Source organism: Jaculus jaculus, chromosome 3 (genome assembly GCF_020740685.1).
Source record: "Jaculus jaculus isolate mJacJac1 chromosome 3, mJacJac1.mat.Y.cur, whole genome shotgun sequence".
Taxonomy (NCBI): Eukaryota; Metazoa; Chordata; class Mammalia; order Rodentia; family Dipodidae; genus Jaculus; species Jaculus jaculus.
In genome coordinates this window covers 153,893,537-153,909,227 of record NC_059104.1, presented here as the reverse complement: position 1 = coordinate 153,909,227, position 15,691 = coordinate 153,893,537, and the positions used below count along the sequence as shown (strand labels likewise).

The 15,691-nt window shown below is 48.9% G+C and overlaps 1 protein-coding gene across 5 annotated transcripts in view; it reads left to right on the top strand.

Annotated features, from left to right (window-relative positions):
- Nucleotides 1–15,691, top strand: part of Arnt2 (aryl hydrocarbon receptor nuclear translocator 2) — a 176,156-nt gene that overhangs the window by 68,477 nt on the left and 91,988 nt on the right. For 3 of the 5 annotated variants that reach the window (XM_004658245.3, XM_045145314.1, XM_045145313.1), the window contains exons 4-5: nucleotides 5,190–5,403; nucleotides 9,059–9,272. In XM_004658245.3, coding sequence (XP_004658302.1) covers nucleotides 5,190–5,403; nucleotides 9,059–9,272 — 428 coding nt within the window. Of the gene's footprint in view, nucleotides 1–5,122; nucleotides 5,404–9,058; nucleotides 9,273–15,691 lie in introns of all 5 variants that reach the window. The other 2 variants (XM_045145316.1, XM_045145315.1) reach the window with 2 other exon arrangements.

Genomic DNA, 15,691 nt, shown 5'->3' with positions numbered 1-15,691 from the left:
TCCAAGGTTGTCCGCAGCAAAAGCATTCACCCAGGGCAGGTTTCTTCAGGGCAGACCTGTGTTCTCAGCACACCCACCTTGGCACTTCCGCTTTGGGCCCGGGTGCTATTTAAAGTGGAGGACAGTTTGTTTCTGGCATCACAGGTTGTTTTACTATTTGAGTTTTGGTCTTTCCAGCTGACCTTGCCATCTTTAGTTAATAGGTGTGCTGATCAAACTCCCATCGATAAGGGACAACATACAAGGCAGGCACACCCTGCGGAGGGACTTCCCGGCAGAAACATAAGAGGGCTGAGAAGCCTGGGTCCGCGTGTCTTAGCGGAGAGAGTTGTTTTCGCTTCGAGGTGGGGTGTGAGCGGGGCACCTCTTTCTACAGTAGGGGCTTCCCAGCTTTTGTTTGACCTGTTTGTGTCAGCCCTGTTGTTAGGGACACACTGGATGTCCGACACAAGGTTCCTGTAAAGCAGGAAGAATTTTGGGTCTGGCAGAACAAGCCCTCACTTGGGCATCCTGCCAGTCTTCCCAGGTCTTCTCCCCACCTCTGCAGATGTGCTTGGCTGCAGATGTGAAAAAGTATGACAGAGAAGTTGGGTGGAGCTCGCGAGCCACTGAGTGACTGTGTGGCCTGGGTCAGTCTCGCTGTGGGGGTTGGGTTTCAGGTGAGAACATGCTGGCACACAGTATTTCTAAAAGAAGGAAGTTCTTCCTATGATGCTTAGATGGATCAGTCATTTCTGTCCTGATTGACAGCCCTCTGCCTTTCCTACCTGGTCAGCTTTGAGATGCTGTGACCTGAATCACATGAGAGTTTCGGCACCATAGAGAAGAAATAACTTCTAGACTCATTAGTCTTCCTGAGCTCCAGGCATTTGCAATCCCCTCTGCCCATGCCTAGGACCAGCCAATTCTCGGTAGGAGCGGTTGTGAGCAGGCCTGCCCACGTCCTCGTAAACCATGTCGCTCTCCGAGCCTCGGGATCATCTTCCACACATAGAGGAGCTATTTCCTTACCGGCCCCGAGAAGGTCAAGTGCAGCAAAGATGAACATGCCTTTGCTGAGCTAGAAGGGCTGTGGACACACATCAGGGGTATGCCCCATTGGAAGCAGGTTTTGTCTGAGGCACTGGGCCCAGGCCCCTCTTTGCAGGCCAGGGCTTCTCCCACTTACAGGAGACACTCGGGTTTAGCAGATGACTCCTCTCGGCCAGGCCTGCTTTTCATGTTCTTCAGTTCCTGTGTGTTCCTAGGCCTTCTGCTCGGTGTGTCTGCCTCCTCACTGTGCCCACACAGCCTTAAACTTGCCATTTAGCAGACGAGAGAATGGCACAGGGGTTGTGTTAGCACCTGTGGGAGGCCAGTAGGAGATTTTTATGAGCTGCCCTTTTCTGTATTTTAACATGGGATGTGCCCTATTGCTCTGAGTAATCTTAGACGCTCTCCCTGGAGCAGAGCTGGAAAAGAAGCCCAAGTGAACATACAGCAAGAGTTGCATGTCTTTCTCCACCCTTGATCCCCCCTCCCGAGCTGTGTCCCGAGGGTCAAGCACTACGGCTTCTTGGTCCAGAGTAGGTGCCAGCTGTCCCTGTGCCCTCCCCTGCCCCCAGCAGTCCTTGCTGCAGAGCCCTGGCCCAGTGTGTGAGGTGAAGGGTGATGTCATTATGGATGCTACTGGGCTCCCAACAAGCATATGGGCTCCATAGGTGCCATGTTCCCAAGGTTACCAGACCATTCTTAATTGTCCCCACCCCTGAGGAGGTGCTGTCCTGGACCCAATAAGCACGTCCTAGAGATTTGTCCTTCTCTTTACCCAACCTGGCGTTCCCTTGCCTCTTCTGTGTCAAGAACTTCAAAATGAAGCGTCCACGGATGCCGCTCAACTATCGCATCTTGTTGCTAGGCAGCTGACTGCTGTCTGTTCTGTTGACCCTGGTAACTCGGGCTTATCTCATGAAATATGAAATGGAACGATCACTTGTCAGTGAATGCAGACAGTTTTTAAATGCATCAGATTTTAAGTTACTTGCTCTCATATTGCCCTCTTCCTATACCTGAACCCACAAGTTGAGTTTTGTGGTAGAGCTGCTTTGGATCTGTTAAAGAACCTCTCAGGGCTCCCTGCTCCCGCTGCCGGTCTGTGGTATTGTGACACCATTAGAAGCAAGTATGCCTTGCTCCTGCCTTGGAGCCGATGCCACATAAGCTAGATGAAGGGTTTGGACTTGACTCTATAAGTTCTGAGGTCACCATGGAAGTAGTTTCAGAGAATGGTGAGGTATGCCACACCATAAAGTCTGAGCTAGAGGGAGATGAGATTGGAGAGAGTGGATGGGAGAAGGCTTGGCCACATGGTAGCAGGTGGTGTCAGCCATATTTGGCCTGGGGAAAGGAGAAGAGATTTCTGCAAGAGATTTGGCTCAGACAAAAGTTTGCAGCAAAGAAGGAGCTAGATGTGTGCTGGATTGAGATAAGTCAGAGTAAGGCACTGTGTTCTTGTGATTCACAGAGGCGCTGAGTGATGGGATGTGTGCCGGAATAGAGAAGCGGTCTGGGGAGGAGTGTGTGAGGCTTACGGGAGATCGTAAAGGTCAGGCTGAGACTGCAGGTGGGATGGGCAAGTTTGCCTTGGCAGTTGCTCTTAGCAGAGAGGCAAGTCTGTGCTCCCCAGCCCCCGGTTCCTTGCCAGGGGCTCGAAGGCAGTGATATGGGGGAGCTCTGGCTCCTGCGTCAAGCATGCTCTGCCCACAAGTACCGTCCCTGATCCGTCCCCACTTCAGCAGCCATGGGCTGTTGGTTCACTGTCTTCCCTTTGCAGCTGCAGGAACTCTGGGATTGTGGAGGGAGGGGAGAGGAGCTCCAGTGTCTCCCAGGAAGGATGCTTGCCTGTGTTAGAAAGCCAGGAATCCTAGCTGAATTCTTGCTTTCATTACTTCCCCTGGCTGGTGGATGTCCCTGGCCCCTGCCTGCCCCTTGCCTCTGGTCATACTGCCCCCACTCTGAAGCAGTCCTTTCCCAATTCCTCCAGGGCCATTACTCCTGAAGCACACATGGCTTCCCGACCCTGGAAGACCTTTGCTTTGTGCAGCAAGACTATGCCCTGGCCTGGCCAGTTTCTACCTTTTCAGTTAGCCACCTGGGGCATGGGGTTGGCTTCAGGAGCTGACTGGCTGGTCTCAGCCTCTGCCTTGTTCGGAAGTCAGCTGCAGGGATGTGCAGCATCGGCCCACCATTGGTCCACCCTGCATCAACTTTCCCTCTGTAGTCTGGCACATTCCCCAACTCCACGAGCTCTGCGGCCATTCTCCTCAGGTCCAGGGCCTGCCCTTCCTGCAAGGCCACCTCCTTAGTTTCCTCAAAACTTCCTTCTAATCATAGGCCTTTGATCCTTCCTCCCAGCTGCTAGATAAGCCCAGCCCCTGCCCATTGTCCTCCCAACCTTTCCAGCCCCTCCCCTGCTCTCCTTTTACTCTCACTTGGCTTTTATCTTCCCAGGCCTTCCAGAGCTTGTGCTCAGATTCCAGTGTGCGTGGTGGGTGTCTTACCTTCCTGTCTGAGGACCTGGCTTGGGCATTGCTTGTTTTCTCCGCTGTCCTCTAGTGCCCATGAGGCTGGCTAAGTGCTCCTTGAATGGAATGTGTGTACCCAAAGGTTTAGACCAACCTGTGTGGGCACTCCTTCTGCATCCACAGAGGGCTCCGGCATCTGTGACGGGCACACACCGTAGGGCCTGATTGGCATAGCTGTCCCTCCTCCTGGGGGTTGGGCTGTTAAGCTGATGAGCGCTCGTGCAGTGACTGGAGCAGGCATGCCTGAGCATGTTCCCTTCTTGCTGTCCATGTCACTCTCATTTCTGGAGTAGCCACGGGTCTTCAGTCCTGCAGCAGATATGGGGTGCATTTTTAGATAGTCCTTTCATCCCAAGTAACAGCTTTGTCTTGGTGGTGTTGAATAGACTTGAATATTAACTCTTTTTCAAGCCTAAAGGTAATAATATCCATATGGAAACATTCTCCCTGCCCTTATGGTAATTTTTCATCCTAATGCATCCCAGAGAACAAGTTAGGCAATTTCTTGCAGGTATTTTTTAATTGGTTACTTGTTGATTAATAAGCCATGACTGCCGGGCATGGTGGCACACTCCTTTAATCCCAGCACTCGGAAGGCAGAGGTAGGAGGATTGCCGCGAGTTCAAGGCCACCCTGAGAATATATAGTGACTTCAAAGTTAGTCTGAGCTAGAGTGAGACCCTGCCCCGGGGGGGAAAAAAAAGCCAGGACTATACCTGTTCTATTACTATGCTTCAGAAAACACTCTAGGTGCAGCACAAAAAGGCATGTTTACAACTATATATACAGTTAATTTGTGGCATCAGTGGCATACTTGGTGATACAATGACTAGTAAGGTCACACACATGTCCCTCAACTTGTGATGCAGCAAGGTGCCACTGAACGCTTTGTCAGCTGATGGTATTGTCAAGGGGAAAGACATTTCATACCCTCAGCCATGCCGCTCAGCTTGCTCTGGGCTGCCTTCAGCCAGCTCAGGATACTTAGCCTCTGTCTGGCTAAGCATCTAACAGTGATTGTTTTATAATAGGTATTGAAGAACTTGTACAATTTATTGCATAACTTTCTGAAGGGGAAAAACACCATGGCTATGTGGGTAGTCATCACTAATGTGTGGTTAATGTCTGTTGAGTTACAAATTTTTCTTGAATGCATTATCAGTTTTACTCATACCATCATAAATTTTAAAAAGCATCAGTCAGAGACCAGCTTAGAGTGCTTTTTATTGTGAGCTGTGTAAGTTAGTACATAAGCAGGCAGTAACTACATGTGTGTGTATACACTCACACATCCATGTGTAAGTTCATATGTGTGCACAGAAAGCATGTTGGGACACTTTAGTGTGCTGGCTAGGATTCGGGGCCTGATTTTGCATGCTTATTAAAATTCCGTAGGTACAAGGGGGTACTGAGAAGGCTTCAGTACATATTTGGAGCCTGTGCAAGCATCAAAGCTCCCCTTCACCCAACATGCACCCAAAGCCCTCAGCTGTTAGGAATCAGTCACTGGTTCTTGGTCATCTGATGCCACTAATGTGCCACTTTATCCCATTATCCAGTGACCGCTGGTCTGATCCTTCTCTTTTTGCACCCCCTCCCCCTCCTGATCTCGTGCTTTCTGGGAAGAGAGAACCACAGTGAGATCGAGCGGCGCAGGCGGAACAAGATGACACAGTATATCACCGAGCTCTCCGACATGGTCCCCACCTGCAGCGCCCTGGCGCGGAAGCCAGACAAGCTCACCATCCTCCGCATGGCCGTCTCGCACATGAAGTCTATGAGGGGCACCGGGAACAAGTCCACTGACGGCGCATACAAGCCTTCCTTCCTCACAGAGCAGGTGCCTTCTTGGGTGATGTCACTAGTGGAAAGGGGGTACGCCACAGGGTCACCACCCTGCAGTGAGCTAGGTCATGACATGAGGGTCAAGGTCGAGGGAAGGGACGAAGGCAAGGAATTTTGCTTCCATTAATCAGCAAGAAACTCTCAGGCTGGAGAGATGGCTTAGCGGTTAAGCGCTTGCCTGTGAAGCCTAAGGACCCCGGTTCAAGGCTCGGTTCCCCAGGTCCCACGTTAGCCAGATGCACAAGGGGGTGCACGCGTCTGGAGTTCAGTTTGCAGAGGCTGGAAGCCCTGGTGCGCCCATTCTCTCTCTCCCTCTATCTGTCTTTCTCTCTATGTCTGTCGTTCTCAAATAAATAAATAAATAAAAAAGAAACTTTCGTCAGGGGTGCCAGGTCTAACTGTCTCTGGCTTTCATAATCCCCCCTGTACACCTCAGCAAGGAGCCTCTCAACCTGGTGCACAACTGAGCTTGTGCACACCCGCAGAAGGTGCTGAAGCCAGTAGTGTGTTCATGACGCGAGTGAGAGGATAGTCGGCCCACGGGGATCACGGTGGCAGAGATGATGATGCTGGTCAGGGGCTGGGACAGCAGCACTCACACGCCTGACTTCTCTGTGGTGTTCACGTACTCTCCACGAGTCACGAGTTGACAAGTTTGTCCCTTGCATTGGAGATAAGGATGTGGATGCTTAGAATCAGTGCCTTGCCCAAGGCCAGTCAGCTGCTTAGAGAAGAAGCCAGGGGGGGTTAGCCACTGGGATCTGATTGCCAGGATCCCAAAGCCAAGTTTTTAACACCCATGCTAGTTTTGGAATAGGTGGGGAGAAGAAGTGCGCGCGTAGTGAGCATTCAGTGAGTGGATCTACATGAGCCAGGCGGCCTGTGTTCACAGTCCTTGTTTTTCCAGGGGCTGGTCACAGGACACATAGGCCAGCGCTCGACGCTTTAGTTTGCTCATCTGAATGGTGAAGGTAAAGCTCTCTCACTCTAAGAGCTTTTGTGAGAAGAATGAAGCGATGGGTAGAGGGAAGAGGTGAAATTACAGGGATGTCGGAAGTGCTAATTAGGAAGTGCAAAGTGTTCAGCACATAGAATGGTGGCTAACAGAGTGTTTCACAGGCGGAGCGTAAAGCCCAGATGAAACTGGACAGAAGCAGCTGGGTCTCAGCCGGGGCTCTGCTTGGTATCTACAGGCTGTCAGGGAGCTGCAGGATATGCACCAAAGACGAGAAGAGAAAGACTTAACAGGGGACACAGTGTCTCCAGAGCTGCCGAGGCACAGATGAGGAAAGCATGGCATACTGTTGGCTCTCCTGGGACCGGGAGTCTGTTTATGTTGTGACGGCGGGTTTAGAAGGACGAGGGAGAGGAACCAACGTTACTGCTGCCTGTCTCATGGCAGACGTTTTGGCGGGTGCATCACCTGCTGGCCCTTTTAAATCTCCCAGGAGTCACGTGGCTCCTCCTCCTGCAGGTTTCAGGAAGATATCACAATGGCTGCATCTTGCCTCGGAGGGTATGGAGCATGATGGTGCAGGCCTCAGGCCTACCTCTGTCAACCTAAATGCCATGCTAGCCCCCAGCCTGGGGACATGGTCACTGGTTAGCACAGGGACAGTGAAGGAAGACTGGAGAGAGTTGATCAGACAGGAAGGGTTGCTAAAAAGTGTTTTCCCTACATTTAGTTGATCCTTGCACAAAGGACTTTAAATGATCAAAGTGGAGATGGGTGATGGCAATACCACGTGCAGTCACAGCGCCCTTACTGTGTGCCAGGTTCTTGCTAAGCCCTTCCCGCAAAGAAGCTCCCTTAACCGCTCACAAATCTCCCTGAAAAGAAAACCTTCTGAAATGCCGGGAGCTGAGGGCACTGAGTGGCATACTCAGACTTGTGCAATAACTGGAAGGGCGTGGATCCCTCCTGTCCATTTTGCTGGAGAAGGGAAGTGGAGTCAGGCTTGTCTTCCCAATCCAGAGCCTCTGACATGAGCAACGGCCTGTGCTGTCCTTGTCTGTGGGGTGAAAGCGTGTTCACACACACAGAGCCACTCAGCCTCCTCGAGTGACAAGAATTCTTTCTCTGTTCACTTGTAGACATCTCGCTCCATTTTGTAAAAAAGAAAGAATTCTTTCTGTTTGGGAGGATCTTCCCACACTGAGAATAAAAATGCTGATTCAGTTCTCAGAACCACATAAACTTCCAGGGGACACAGAGAAGCAGAAGTGTACAGTATGGGAAACAGACAAAATAAACTTGCTTTTGAAAACACTTGTGCAGCCTGCATCCGCCCTGGCTTCCCAGTGTTTGAATTCCTCCTCAGTGCTTGGAGACAGACACAAAATGTGCTCCCAGCAAATCAGTGCTTCTGGGATTTGGATCTTGGGGCTCTCCTGAGGACTGGCAGGCCAGGCAGGCCAGAGCATTCACACTCCACCTTTTGCCTTCCCTTACCTGGCCATGACTTAAGTTGTATAGTAAGCATATAATGTGGGAATTGCACTTGACCATCGAATTCACAGAGAAAAACAAAATGTTTACTGACTGCCGACTCAGAAGGATGCCTTTGTTCTTGGGAGCCTGGACAGTGTGTGGGGTGGTTGGCTTTGACCCCATGCACATGGAGGGATTGGCTCCTCACCCCCTCCAGGAATGGAGCCTGGTGTATTTGGTTCGGTTTGATGTGAAAGAAGTCGGTAGGTCCCACTGAGTTGCCTTTAGGCATGACGAAGAAAGGGCATCTTGACTTACAAAGCGGATTTTGCCAGAGCTCTCTGTTTCCCTTTGAGGATGACAGCAAGGCTTCCTTCAGTTCTCTGATCTCAAGTAGTCCCTTTTCTGCCTTTCATGAAAGCCATGACCCTGATGACCCCACATGTGCCCAGAGCTGAGGTGCCAGCCTCTTTCTCGCTGTACAATGGTATGGATCGTGCAGTGTTCCCTGCTGCCTCTCTGGGAGATGCTAGTGATGTCCAGGATTCAGGAAGCCCAGCAGACATGTGAAAGAAGATTCCTTTATATTGAGGGCCAGTGTCGAGCATGGAAATGCAGCGAAAGGAACAAGAGAGTATTGTCACTGGTGGTCACCTGGTGGTGGGACATGCGATCTCTCTCCTTCTCTCCTTCCTACTTTCCTTTTTGCCTGCCATCCAGCACCATCATGTGCCAGGTTCTAGGCACTTCGCTGTCATGATGTCATGACTAGTTTCAGAATGGTGTGTGTGTGTGTGTGTGTGTGTGTGTGTGTGTGTGTGTGTGTGGTGGGCCTCACTCCACTAGCAACTCAACTTCTAATCATCACTTCCTATTCTCCCATCTCTCTGGGCTAGACATGTTCTCTTCTCCATTCCTCTCCTCTCCGCTCCTCTTTCTCTCTCTCTCTCTCTTTCTCTTGGCTGGTTAAGATAGTGTGTAGAATGATTGTGTCTCAGGGATGGAGCAAGTTTTGTGCATTTTCCTAGAAAATAAACTAAGCAGTGAAAAAAAAAAACCTACTCATTCACCAAACCACTTGAGCACCAGACTGGCTCTGCAGGTCAGAGCAGGTGGGGTCGCTGACGAGAGGACTGAGCTGACGGGGTCCCCCCCCCCCCCCGTGTGCTGTGCTGACACGGCCCCTTCTGCGCTGACGTGCTTGGTCCCTTCTTCCCAGGAGCTGAAGCACTTGATCCTCGAGGCGGCTGACGGGTTTCTGTTCGTGGTGGCGGCTGAGACGGGGCGAGTGATCTACGTGTCTGACTCTGTCACCCCCGTTCTGAACCAGCCTCAGTCAGAGTGGTTTGGGAGCACCCTCTATGAACAAGTGCACCCCGACGATGTGGAGAAGTTGAGAGAACAGCTGTGCACTTCAGAAAACTCCATGACAGGTCAGTGGAGCTCCAGTAAGCACATTGGGAACCTGGATGTCATAAGAAACTTCCTAAAGGCGCGGGGTGTGTTTAGCTTATTTAATGGCTCTGTTCACCCTCTGGCATCTTTAGACATTCATTTTTAATATGTCACCTTTCCCCTGAATTTCACCTGTAATTACTGCACATTGCCAGCAGCATGTGTCACTGATATGTCCATCAGATCTGCATGCTCTCTACGTGTGTCTCTTGTGATGCCGATCATAGACACTTATTACATAGACTGTAGCTACCTGAAATGTAGTTCATTATTGAAGTGTGTGAATAAGCAAGTCCTGCCATAACATAACATCCACCTTCTTAAAAATCACTGCTCTTGAGCCAGGCGTGGTGGCGCATGCCTTTAATCCCAGCACTCAGGAGGCAGAGGTAGGAGGATTACCGTGAGTTCGAGGCCACCCTGAGACTCCATAGTGAATTCCAGATCAGCCTGGGCTGGAGTAAGACCCTACCTAGAAAAACCAAAAAAAAAAAAAAGAAAGAAAGAAAGAAAGAAAAAAATCACTGCTCTTTATAAAGACATTCAATAAAAGCTGAAGAAAACTGGGGCTGGAGAGATGGCTTAGCGGTTAAGGCATTTGCCTGCAAAGCCAATGGACCTAGGTTCAATTCTCCAGGATCCATATATACAAGGTGGCACATGCATCTGGAGTTCATTCATAGCTGCTGGAGGCCCTGGCAAGCCCATTCTCTCTTTATATCTGCCCTCCCCCACAAATAAGTAAATACATAATTTTTTTTGTTTGTTTTTCAAGGTAGGGCTTCACTCTAGCCCAGGCTGACTTGGAATTCACTATGTAATCTCAGGGTGGCCTTGAACTCATGGCAATCTTCCTACCTCTGCCTCCCAAGTGCTGGGATTAAAGGCGTGTGCCACCATGCCCAGCTATAAATAATTTTTTAAAATAGCTAAAAAAAACCTGGGGAAATGTAGATTGAGAGTAAAACACCCAGTAATTTCCCAGTGGCAGATAGAAGAAAAAGTAGGAGCCTATTGAAAATGGTAACTAAGGTCTGGAAAGATGGCTTAGCAGTTAAGGTGCTGGCCTTTGAAGCCAAAGAACCCAGGTTTGATTCCCCAGTACCCACATAAGCCAGGGTGGTCCATGTATCTGGAGTTCGTTTGCAGCGGTTAGAAACCCTGGTGTGCCCATTTTCTTTCTCTCACTTTCTCTCTCTCTCTCTCTGTATCTATCTATCTGTCTGTCTGTCTGTCTGTCTATCTATCTGTCTACCTATCTCTTTGCTTGGAAATGATTAAATAAAATATTTTTAAGAAACAAGAAAATGGTTGCCAAGATTTTGTGGATAAACTGATTAAGAATTCATAAATATTACTAAGAATAGTAACTGACCTTGAAAATGATCTCAGGTTTGCTTATGGAAGTGAGTCTTAGAAGGTGTTGCCACTTGTATGTTATTTTTAAAAAATCATTTGTTTATTCATTTATAAAAGACAGAGAATATGGGTACTCCAGGGCCTCTTGCCTCTGAAACAAATACCAGATCTTTACATGGGTACTAGGGAATCACACCCTGATGGACAGGCTTTGCAAACAAGTATGCTTAACTGCTGAGCTTATCTTTCTAGCTCCATCGTGAGGTGTTAGGACAGTCATGTGAAATCAGATACTTTTAACACCAGTGTAGATGACTGTGGCTTATCATACATACTGATCTGAGGTTGTTAGTAGATGTTCAGGGTGTTTGAACTGTGTGTAGTATTATTATATGTTAATAAGACGGGTGCAGTTTTCTGTGTTTATCTGTGTCTCACTGACAAGCAAACATGTGAATCTTACATTTCCCTTCAGCTGTTCTTTAACATGCTAGTCAAATTGAAGCAAGTGGTTATTTTCATAGCAAAATTATTATGCCACAATATTTACACTCTTTAATGTGACGGGCATGTTTGTGCTTGGTTGTTCTCCATAACCTACTGCTGCTGCGCTCTTACCTTGGCATCCAACACAACGCCTCGCCTAGCACTTTACACATAGTAGGCCTTCAGCCAAAGCCTGGAGAATAGGTGAGTTAGTATTTTGCTCACTGTCATCATCTCAGCCCTCCATGACACACCCCATGGATCAGGTGACTCAAACAGCAAGAAAATATTTTCTCATAGTTCTAGAGACTGAAAGTTCAATCTTTAGTCCATTTGGGATGCTATCACACAATACTATAAACCACGTAGCTTTAAATACAGAAATGTGTTTCTTACAGCTCTCGAAATCTAAAATCAAGCCACCAATAAATATGGTATGTGGCAAGGGCTCATTTTCTGAGTCATAGATGGCGTCTTCCAGCTGTGCTCGCTCAAGGTGAAAGATGGCTAGCTCTCTTGTAAGTGCACTAATCACAGTGATGAAGGTTCCACCCTCATGACCTGATTACCTCCCAAAGGCTTTACTCAGTACAAGGTGTCATTCTGTTATTGCTCATCTGCATATTTCTTTCCTTAAGGAGTCTGTCCTGCAACCCAGAACTGGCGTCCATTAGCATGACCCAGCGATTCTCTGGTCTCTGTCCCCCTATGCATGTGGACTGGGGCTACATACATTCATGGTCACAACCAGCTTTTTACATCGGGAGCTGAACTTAGCTGTCTCTGGCCCAAGAGGCCCTCATATTGAAGCATCAAGCCCTCCTAACCTCTGAGCCATCTCCTCGGCCCTCTCCCAGTCTTTATAAGAATGCCAGTCAGCCTAGGGGAATTACTCACATGACCTTAATCACTTCTTTAATGGCCCTACTTCAAATGTAATCACATTCTGGGGTTTCTGGGAGTTGAAACCTCAACATATGAATCTTGAGGGAGAGAGGAAGATACAAACCTACCCATAAGACTTAGAATAAGACTCAATCGAATGGTATCAAGGATGACAGAAGCCCAGCTGTTTCTAAAGGACAATAGTAATGTTCACAGTCTTGTTGACTAATAGTTTGTATATCGGGGTAAGAACTGAGAATTAGGGGACGAGATTTATGTCTTATTTATTTGTGTCTTCTTCCCGTGTGGCACATCACCTGATGGTGAGCTCCACACGCTTGTAAAACAGTGATGCTGACACAGACAGACTCAGAAGGACTGGTTCTTCCTGCACCTCTACCCCCCACTCTTCAGGCTGAAGTCCTAAGGAATACACAGTATAAAGGCAAATACTTGGGAGGGCTGAGAAAGGGAAAACAAGTCAAGCAGGAAATGATGGTTTGAAAGGTGAAGTCACCTCCTCTGAAAAGAGCTATTTTTCCCCAGACTTCTGCACTTGACCACAGGATGTGGTTTCTTGAAACCCATCAGGGGAAAATGACCAAGGAAGTGGTGGTCAAAGACAGGTCACGCTCAAGCCAAGGAGTCACTAATTGGCTTGCCAGAGTCGGGTGGACACTTATCTGTGTGAAGTCTTCATGCATCTCAGAGTCCAAAGGATAGCATGAACCACATTTATCCAGAAATGTCCTTGGAGGGGATGCGGATAGAAGTCATAGTAGCCAGAACTGGTGCACTGGAAGAAGGTCTCTCAAGATGCCAGTGGAGACTTGGTGAACAGTGAACAGCCAGGCCTCTGAGCTCTCCCTCTGGCTGGTTTGCTCTTGAGAAGAACACGATAGGACCGGAGATGTGGGCATTGATCCTTAAGGTGGAAGAGAGGACAGGGTCTATGAACCATACCGAGTGAGATGTGGCTTCCAGACACACAGCATGAAAAATCTGTTGTGGAGAGACGGCTCGGACGAGCTCCCAGCAGCAGGAGAGCACACAGACGCTCGAGCGGTGGTGCGTGCTGGGGCTCAGGCTTGGGTATTAAATATGCTAAAGTGAATGTTTGATTAAAACTGTGCCAAACCCCCCTTGGGGGGGGTGCTGGAGAGATGGCTTAGCAGTTAAGACACTTGCCTCTGAAGCCAAAGCACCCAGCTTCAGTTCTTTAGTACATACATAAAGCCAGATGCACAAGGTGGTAGATGCATCTGGAGTTCATTTGCAATGGCTAGGAGGCCCTGGTTTGCCCATTCTCTCCCTCCCTCCCTCCCTCTCTCTCTCTCTCTCTCTCTCTCTCTCTCTCTCTCTGCTTCTCTCCCTTACCCTGTCTCAAACAAATACCTTTTAAAAGCCCCATGGGTGACATAATGTTTTCAATTGTTAGACTAGGATCTCGAACCCTCTTGTCCCTGGACTTTTGTGATTTGGGGCTAGAAAAAAAGATGAATATGGACGACTTTGGGACAGTTAGGGTGGGAGACTTGGTGAGGCAGGAGGCCAGGCAAGGCCTGCTTGTGATAGGAGTGGCTTACCTTGGGGAGCCCGACCTTTCCCGAAGGGAGGCTTTCCCTCGATGGTGGACGTCTCATTCATTGGCCCTCCGGGGCCAGCTGTATTGAAAGTTTGGGTGTCACAGTGGAGAGGGGGCTGTGTGTGCAAGCAGTGGGAGAGGCACAAGAAATCGAGCCTCAGAAGGCTCTGCAGCCTGGCGTGCTGACTCAGGGACCTCAGCAAGTGATACTTGCACAGAGGTGGGTGTCAGGTAGAGGTGAGGGAGCTCTTCATGAATTAAATCTTTCCCTAGCTGGAGGGCTGGAGACCATGGGTTATGAGAGGATCTGTAAAGTATCCTTGGAAACACTGGAGGGGTGTTGGCCACAGCAGCAGTCGTCTGTCTGTGAGCAGACCTTGGACTCTACTGTTGTTGGTTGGAAACAAGTGGGTAGAAACTTAATTCTAGCAACTGTAGCGCTGCACATAGAAACAGAGGTGGAAAAAGGTGGGAATTCCCTGCTTTTTGCTCTGGTCTTCACTTTGTGATCTTGGGAAGTTCCTTTCTTCTCTGACCCTCAGTCTCCTTATCCCAGTCCAAAAGATTCCTAAGGCTCTTTCCTGCTGGGATTTTGTTCTGTCATTGAAGCCTCTCTCCTCATAGGATTGGATCCATCAGCTAAGAAATGGTGGAAGAGGGCTGGGGTGATGGAAGGCACTTGCTTGCAAAACCTGATGGCCCAGGTTCGAGTCCCTAGTACCCACATAAAACAAAGTGGTGCATGCATTTGGAGTTCATTTGCAGTGGTAAGAGGCCTGGGTGTGCTCTCTTGGTAACTAAGTAATAAACGTTAAAATAAAAGAAGATGGTAGGAGAGACAGTAAAAACTGGAAATACAGCCTAACAGTAGAAAGTGCCAAGGATCAGAGCCACAAACCCAAACCCCTACTAAGACCTGTTCCTGGGAGCTCTCTTCTGCTAAATGGTGACATGTGGAAAGGGTGACATTGGATCTGAGCGCTCAAGGGCTATGCAGAACGTGTATCCTTTTCCACAACTGGAATTGTAACAGGCTGATTTGGATACAGGGGAAGTGACATGCCATGGCGCCCAAGGAAGAGAGCCCCACTCTTATTTTGACAGGCAGAAGAAGGAGGGTTGTCCTCTTGAACTTAGCAAGTACGTCAAGATGAAACCTGGAAAAGCTTACAAGGAAGACCTGGAAAGGTGGGCCTCTTCCCTTGTCAGGGATAATGAGGATGTTGAATGTCTGAGATACTAGACCGTTCCAAAAGCTGATTTTATCTTCTTCCAGGAGACCTTCACGCTCATGTTGAGCAACTGTGGAACCAGCCCAAGTTCCCATGACCACCCAACTAGCTTGGACACAAAAGAAATAGGGCTGGAGAGATTGCTTAGCGGTTAAGGCTCTTGCCTGAGAAGCCTAAGGACTCATGTTCGACTCTCCAGGTCCCATGTAAGCCAGATGCACAAAGTTGCACATGCACAGAAGGTGGTGTTCACATCTGGAGTTCGGTTTTAGTGGCTGGAGGCTCTGGTGCACCAGCTCTCTCCCTGGCCCCAGTATCATTAAAAAAAAAAAAAATTAGAAAAAGAAATATACTGGCTCATATGACTGGAAGAGGTTTCTTGCTTCGGGCATAGAAGGAGTCAGATGATCAAATACCACCAGGAAAATAGACTCAGTCCTCCTCATTGCCAAAATTTATTTGCAACCCTAAAAGTAATGCTCGTGAAGCTGTTGCATGTGGACGTGTGCCGAGCAGGGGACTTCTGCAGCCTGGTGTGCATGTTCCCAGCTGAGGGCAAGTCGGGCAGCAGTTGCTGTGCCTTTCCAGTTTGCCGTTGTCAGCAGGGGGGCTTCTTCTTGTCAGTTTGTTCCTGTCTTTTTTCATATTTTTGTGATTTCTCCTCATGATTTGGCTATTTGAAATGCCACCCAAGGGCTGGGGCGATGGCTCAGTGGTCAGAGGTATTTTCTGGCCCAGATTGGATTCCCCAGTACTCACACGAAGCCAGATGCACCAAGTGGTGCATGCATCTGGAGTTCATTTGAGTAGCAAGAATCCCTGGCATACCCAGTCTGTCTGCTTTCTCTGC